General features: G+C 37.4%; 1 protein-coding gene across 1 annotated transcript in view; it reads left to right on the plus strand.

The window, feature by feature from the left end:
• LOC144965438 (uncharacterized) overlaps positions 1 to 4,368 on the plus strand; it is a 10,983-nt gene extending 6,615 nt beyond the window's left edge. Inside the window, exons 2-3 of the mRNA XM_078900785.1 lie at positions 1 to 107; positions 3,007 to 4,368. The exon at positions 1 to 107 is cut by the window's left edge and continues 1,062 nt beyond it. Of these exons, the coding sequence (XP_078756911.1) occupies positions 1 to 107; positions 3,007 to 3,967 (1,068 nt within the window). The 3' untranslated portion in view covers positions 3,968 to 4,368. The remainder of the gene's footprint in view (positions 108 to 3,006) is intronic.
• The last annotated feature ends 4,064 nt before the right edge of the window (positions 4,369 to 8,432 follow it).

The following is an 8,432-nucleotide window of genomic DNA, read 5'->3' on the forward strand; positions in this document are numbered from 1 at the left end:
CCTTTCGACCACGATATCGGCATGGAAGTAACGGTCCCCTTGGTTTTACCAGATCGGATCCAAAAGAAATTGCCAAGTGAACAGATTTATTTCACTTCCCAAACAAGGTAGGGTTTGAAAAATAAATTAGATAAACGTGTTAGAGCTGCGTGGATCCTATAATGATTAATTCAAAGGATCAGTATCAATTTTACAAATATTGAACCCATGTTTCGTCCCATCTAACTTCAGTAATCTTCATTGTTCAGGGGACATGCGGAGGCAATTTTTATCAATTTTATCAATTTCGGCACCAAATATAAAAATTGACTTGTTTATATTTTATTTGATACTTCAAACATGAAAATTTCAATTTATACAAGTTATAGCGTGAAAAATTGTTACAATTATTTAATTTCACGACATATCCACAGGCGGGTAAATTTCAAACCCATCAAACAAATCTTCAAATACCAAATTATTCGTTCTATGAAATCATCACTTCCATGTCACATATTGTTGGAAAGCTTAAGTAAGCCCTAAAAGATGGCATAAAACATTAGTGTATTTATCTACACTGCATGTGTGTGTGTGTATACATTATGATAGGTATCAGTCGCAGCGCAGCGCCGCATATTGAGCTATGGAGGAAAGGCTTGCTGCTGAAGGCCATATAATGCTATGGATATCGAACTAGGTATATTTTAGGTGGGTAACAAAATCTATACTGCCGAGCCTCATTGCCCCCTACCCCGTTTCCATCGAATCGTTACGGCAAGGTACGGTTTCCTCGAACTTGTTTTTGCTTGTCCCGGGGACAATGTTTTTGTTTATCTATGAGTTTGATTAAAACACGCGGTGATTTTATAAAAAAAAAAAAATATATATATATATATATACTAGTGATCAAAAGAAAGTATACACTTGTTTTATCTACAGAATTGGTATAAAATATTGTTCTGGTTTATTTAAAACCGATATAATGTAATCATAGTACTATCATTTATCTTTCATTTTGTTAGAATTTGTAACGTTTATGATTGATCTTGTATGCAACATAGACTTTTTAAAACATGCTCTTCAAAAAGGGAAATAACAAGTCAAAACATACACTATAATTTTGACAAACAATGACATTTTAATAAAATTACTTGCGTTCATTTCATTTGAAGTGAAGGTGAATCTAATTCAATCAGTAACGAGTATGTCCTCCGTTCGCTCTAATCACAGCATTACATCTCCTACGCATGGAATTGGTCAATTTGACCAGCTGGTATTGAGGAATGTTATCCCAAGCTATTCTTATGGCGAGGAACAGTTGTTCATTTTGCGGGTCTAATGAACTGACTTGGCGGTCGATTATGTTCCACATAATATGTTCTATTGGATTTAGATCGGGGGATATTGCAGGCCACAGGCTGATAACGTTCACTTTATTTGCTGCTATAAAATCCCTTGTTACATTAGCTCGGTGGGGTGGTGCATAGTCGTGATGGAATGAAAAATTAGGATGTTCATGAAAAACTGGAATTACATGGGGTTGTAAAATGTGTTGGATGTACCTTGCATCGGTTAGGGATGCATTTACTTGGACTAGAGGTGTCTTGTGTCTTATAGTCTCTGCTTATTCCACCCCACACCATCACTTGTCCATATCCTCTGTTTGGGGATTCCACGACACAAGAATCGTGAAATCACTCGTGTAATCTTCGGTAACAACGTAATCTACCGTCATTTCTTCCAATCACAAAGCGTAATTCATCTGAGAAGAGAACAAATCACCACGCATGCATTGTCCAGCTCAGATGAGCACGGCCCACTGAAGACGGGCCAGCCAGAAGAGAACAAATCACCACGCATGCATTGTCCAGCTCAGATGAGTACATGCCCACTGAAAACGGGCCAACCGGTGATGTTGTCTCATCCACGGACGTTTACGATAATGTCATGCTCTCTAAGTTTGCAACGAACAGTCTGTCGACTAATTCGTGTACCTGGGAACTCTAGCGCAGTTTCAGTCGCCGTCCTAAAACAATCCCGTAGATGTAGGGTGTGTATAAAACGGTCCTCACCTTGTGTTGTTACTCGTGGTCTGCCAGTTCGATTTCGGTCCCTTACCGTTTGTGTCATTTCAAATCGATCCACTTAGGAATATACAGTTCTCCTCGTGATATTAAATATTCTTGCAACATTGGTCACAGACTGTCCAGCTTGAAGATGACCAATGGCACGTGCATGTTGTTCTAAACTAAGTCGTGGCATCGCGTAGATTAATGGATGGTATTTTGTATTGTGTTTTCCTGACTTGAAAATAGTTCAAGAAGACACGGATGACAAAAAAATTAATCTACACACGTCCTGGTAAGGGGCTAAAAGGTTATTTTAGCACGTGCGCGACGTGGTGAGCGAATTTCAGGTCAAAAACAAAAACATCGAAAAAAGATATCAATTTTTAGAATAATATCGACATATTTAGACCATAGGCGGGTTCATCTACGATAATGTTTTGAGACGCATGTTGAATGCAAAAAAATATCTCTGTGCACAAGAAATAAAGCGCAGTGGAGTTATCTTACGACATTAAAAACGTAATCATACATAAATTAGAAAATAGATATTGAGTTCAAATTGTTTTCATAAACACTTGAATTATAAATTATTGTTGTTCGGCCTCTCATCCCATTCATTTAACGGGCACCTATGTTTGTATATACATGTTCACTTTATCTATCACTCTATGTCTGATCTAACTTTCAACCTATTTCTATATCAAAATATATATCAGACACACCGGCGTACACACACATACACACACTGAGAGAGAGAGAGAGAGAAAGAGAGAGAGAGAGAGAGAGAGAGAGAGAGAGAGAGAGAGAGAGAGAGAGAGAGAGAGAGAGAGAGAGAGAGAGAGAGAGCTTTGTGAACGTTGACTCTTTTATACAGTCTATAGAAATAGAAGCCAAGGTGAGAATTTAAATACATGTTAATATCTTGATAATTTCAAATCGATTTTTATGTAATTTCCAGATTCTGGTGTAACAGGCTAGGAAATTTCGACCCTGTGACGCCTGAATTCGGTAATAGATGTACACTTCAATGCCAGGCTAATGGTATGAACATCTCGCACATATATATCAGCAAAAAGACATCGACTAATAGAATCACCAAGTTTGTATCGGGATCTTACGTTCTCCATGACAAAGCTGCGGCCATTTTGGACGTTGGACCTTCAAATGATGATATAGATGGGGAGTATGAATGCACCGTCGTCAACAAACAAGGAGAAACCAGAAAAAATAATCTAAAATTGTATACACGTCTGTTTACCAAGATAAATAATTTCAAACTTGAGAGTAACGACACAGAGACAGCCCTTGTAACTTGCAATGCTTTCGGTGACCAGAGCGTCAATATGTCCATCCTAGTCTGTGGCGGAGACTGTGAAAATAAAGAACAACTACACTTCAGTGAGAGTATTAACCATGAAATGGTTGTCAGTGTCAGTGACTCTGAACACTACAAAAATATATCTGTATCCATTCCATGGCGTGACCTCCGATTTCCTAAAAAGAAATTATTCTGTGAAGCTGAAGGAGAACGTGGTAAAGACTTTCTATGGATAAATCTTAAGGGCCATTACCAGAACACGTATGGAATTTTCCCATCTGTAAATAAATCTGAAATGCATGTGGTGAAGTTGAAAAATAGTTCTCTGTTAGCCAGTTGCACTGCTACTGGTGAGAGACCTTTGGAAACTGTGATGTACTTAAATAAACCTTTTCAGCGTGACCATTTGGAATTGTTGAACAAGGTAACAAAAAGCGGAAAAGGAAGCGAAAAAGTTGTAATCACTCGTCTACTTGCACGTTCAGACCCAGGTTTTGATTTTAGTGACCTGTATGTCTCTCATCTCATATGCGAGGCAAGAAATAGTCACGGAACAGACACTAAAGAATTGAGGGACGTTTTCTATTATATTTTACGTTGATTAGTTGGTCCGAACCGATTCCGAGATCACATTATGCAATAGTTTCATTTATGTATCTTCTCATAACTAATCAGATTATTACCATTACTATTATTAAAATAAGTACTCTAATCGTAGCCCTTTATAATAACAGCTTTGGAAATAAAATCAACCTGATATACATACATGTATGTATGTATGTATGTATGTATGTATGTATGTATGTATGTATGTGTGTGTGTGTATTTGTGTTTTGGGTGTAATTCCAGTCATGTCTGTTGGATGAGTGGACATCGATGTTATTCCAGGTTAGGCCAGCCTCTTTAAGTCAATCCTTCATGGATATTCTCTTGGTCTCTCTCTCTCTCTCTCTCTCTCTCTCTCTCTCTCTCTCTCTCTCTCTCTCTCTCTCTCTCTCTCTCTCTCTCTTTCTTTCTCTCTCCATGCATCCAGCAGACAAAAATGGAAGTCTTTAGTAGATGCCTTATGCGTCCCATGGCTCCATAAGGGTAAAATAGATATCATCATTATTATTACAGATTGTTATTATTATTATTATTATTATTATTATTATTATTATTATTATTATTATTATTATTATTATTATGACATTATGAAGATATTTGAATGTTCGTCACTGTCATGTCGAAGATCAACTAACTGTTCATTACTTTTATTTCTGCAAGCAATATGATGCTGCATGCTATAAAACAGCTAAATGAAAAACACAATATTAAAGAGAATTATGGCATTATTTATTATCACTTAAAATCAACAAATTTAGGAGGATTTTGTTTGTTTTTGATTTTAAGGGTTTTACGCGCTTGCAACACATTGCTTATGTTTTTGTTTTTGAGGGTTATCCGGCGCTTGCAACGCATTAAGGTCATATCAGCGCCAGTAAAAAGGAAGAATATGGGATAGTAAAAAGTTCTAGAATTACAATTAAAGCAGCCAAGGAAATATAGGACACAGGGAAATTGTTCAAATAGGAAACAGATGTAAATTCCAAGAGCACACCATCAAAGTACTTAGTTTGAGATCACCTAAAAGTCTCATCCAGACACAAGAACAGGTCCCAACTAAGAGGGATACACTCAAATGTTTACAAATCATAATGTATAATATGTAAATAAAACAATATAGTGCATAACAGAGAGATGATTTACAAGAAAAACATATCATCTCCCAAAACTCAAACTAAACAATTGACTGTTTCCCTCCCAGCCGGGGTATCCGGCCAGGGCCTGGACAAAACCAAGTAATCTCATTCCAAGACAAAGATAGAAAGCAAATTGGAAAAAAGGTATAAGGAGATAGAAGACACGGTAAGTACCTCCCTGCCCACCAGTTGCATTTGGGTCATAACAGCGCCAGTAAAAAGGAAGAAAATGGGATAGTAAAAAGTTATAAAATTACAATTAAAGCAACCAAGAAAAGGTAAGACAACGGGGCATTTGTTCAAATTGGAAAAAGATGTAGATTCCAAGAGCACACTATCAAAGTACTTAGTTTGAGATCACCTAAAAGTCTTATCCAGACACAGGCACAGGTCCCAAATGAGATGGATACACTCAAATGTTTACAGATCACATACTATATGTAAACAAAACAAGACTACATAACAGAGAGATGATTTACAATTTTAAAAATGTCAGCTCCCAAAATTCTAACAATACATTTGACTGTTTCCCTTCCAGCTTAGGTATCCGGCCAGGGCCTGGACAAAACCAAGTAATCTCAGTCAAATGTTTGTTTGTTTGTTTTTAAGGGTTTTACCGCGCTTGCAACACATTTAAGTCATATCAGCACCAGTAAAAAGGAAGAAAATTGGATAGTAAAAACATTCTAGATATACAATTAAAAGGACTTGAGGAAAACGTAGGACAAGGAGAAATGATTTAAATAGAGAATAGATGTAGATTCCAAGAACACACTATAAGCGTACTTAGTTTGAGATCACCAAAAAGTCTCACCGAGACACCAGCACAAGTCCCCACTAAGAGGAATACACTCACATGTTTACAAATCATATGTTAATAATAATAAAGTACATAACATAGAGATGATTTACAAGGAAAAAATTATCATATCCCAAAATAATCATTTGATGTTTCCCTCCCAGCCAAGGACTCTGGCCAGGGCCAGGACAAAACCAAGTAATCTCATTCCAAGACAAAGACAGAAAGCAAATTGGAAAAACAGCTATAAGGGGATAGAAGACACAGTAAGTGCCACCGGGCCCACTATGGGAGGTAAGGAACCCCACTCAGTATCGGGTGGACTCAAGAACGACTCAACACCTATACAACATCATATGCTGCAAAACGTGAGACGAGGACTGCCATAAAATCATTTGAGATTAAAGTTGCTTTGAATACTTTTGGATATGTGTTAATACCAGGTTAAAAAGAGGAATAGGTGCTTTGAAAAATGATAATGGCAATGTTACAACAGATGATATGAGTATTTAAAGCAAACACATGACTGTCTGATCCTGGAAAAGTAGTAAGAAAGAGTGTGTGTGTGTGTGTGTGTGTGTGAAAGGGAGGAAGGTAGAGAGTGAAAAAGAGAGGTGAGTGGAGAGAAAGAAAAAAAAAAAAAAAGAGAGAGAGAGAGAGAGAGAGAGAGAGAGAGAGAGAGAGAGAGAGAGAGAGAGAGAGAGAGAGAGAGAGAGAGAGAGAGAGAGAGAGAGAGAGATGTTTTGCTTTTGTTTTCTAGGTTTTTACGGCGTTTGCAACACATTGCTGCCACTTTAAAAATATGAGCTTAAAGATAAGGGCCATGTTCTACTACATACAGTCAAAGTGCTCTACCAGGTCAAACGCAACACTTAATAAGTATGAAGGGACATGTCAATTGAGAGACTCTTTTATAATTCCTTTTCAACTAAGATAGTATTGGCACTAATTTTGAGCGGAGTATGGTAAGAAAATGTGAGAAAGAGGCCTTTGTTTTTGTTTTTAAGGGTTTTACGGCACTTGCAACACATTAAGGTCATATCAGCGCCAGTAAAAAGGAAGAAAATGGGATAGTAAAAAGTTCTAGAATTACAATTAAAGCATCCAAGAATAAGGCAGAAAAGGGAAATTGGTTCAAATAGGGAATAGATGTAGATTCCAAGAGCACACTATCAGTGTATTTAGTTTGAGATCACCCAAAAGTCTCATCCAGACACAAGCACGGGTCACCACTAAAATACACTCAAATGTTTACAAAACATATATAATACATAAAACATAATACAGTGCATAACAGAGGATGATTTACAAGGAAAAAAATATCATCTCCCAAAACTAACCATACATTTGACTGTTTCCCTCCCAACCAGCGCCAGCACAAAACCAAGTAATCTCATTCCAAGACAAAGACAGAAAGCATGTTGGAAAACAGACATAGGGGGATAGAAGACATAGTATGTACCTCCCTGCCCACTATAGGAGAAAGAGGCCTTTCCAAGGACTAAATTTTGCTTCGTTCAAAAGATCTTTCCTTATACGGTGCCTGCAACACATTTATGTTATATCAGCGCCAATAAAAAGGAAGAAAAAGGGATAGTCAAATTCTAGAATTGCAATTAAAGCACCCAAGAAAAGGTAAAGGGGAACTGGGAACAAATAGGGGTCAGATGTAGATTCCAAGAAAATACCGCCAATGTGCTTAGTTTGAGATCACCTATAAGTCTCAACAGAACACAAACACAAGATCCAACAAAGAGAAACACACTCAAATGCTTACATTATCCATTCAAAATCACAAATATAATATATAACAGAGAAATGAATTAAAAGGGAAAAAAATATCATCTCTCAAAACAGTAACTATGCATTTGACTGTTTCCCTCTCAGCCAAGGATTCTGGCCAGGGCCAGGACAAAACCAAGTAAACTCATTCGCAAACAAAGACAGAAAGCAAATTGGAAAACAGAAATAAGGCGAAATAAGACAGTGAGTGCCACCCTGTCCACTATGTTTGTTTGTTTGTTTTTAAGGGTTTTACGGCGCTTGCAACACATTTAGGTTATATCAGCGCCAGTAAAAAGGAAGAAAATGGGACAGTAAAAGTTCTAGAATTACAATTAAAGCACCCAAGAAAAAGTAAGACATAGGGGAACTGGGAACAAATAGGGATCAGATGTAGATTCCAAGAGCATACCACCAATGCACCTAGTTTGAGATCACCTATAAGTCTCATCCAGACACAAGCACAAAATCCAACAAAGAGGAATACGCTCAAACGCCTACATTATACATTAAAATAACAATAATACATTACAGAGAGATGATTTACAAGGAAAAAAATATTATCTCCCAAACCAATAACTATGCATTTGACTGTTTCCCTCCCATCTAGGACTCCGGCCAGGGCCAGGACAAAACCAAGTAATCTCATGCCAAGACAAAGACAGAAAGCAAGTTGGAAAACAGATATAAGGGGATATAAGACACAGTATGTACCCCCCTGCCCACTATGGGAGGTCAGGATC

Source organism: Berghia stephanieae, chromosome 2 (assembly GCF_034508935.2).
Source record: "Berghia stephanieae isolate SIO BIC M18660-M18661 chromosome 2, UCSD_Bste_1.3, whole genome shotgun sequence".
In the NCBI taxonomy this organism is placed as follows: domain Eukaryota; kingdom Metazoa; phylum Mollusca; class Gastropoda; order Nudibranchia; family Aeolidiidae; genus Berghia; species Berghia stephanieae.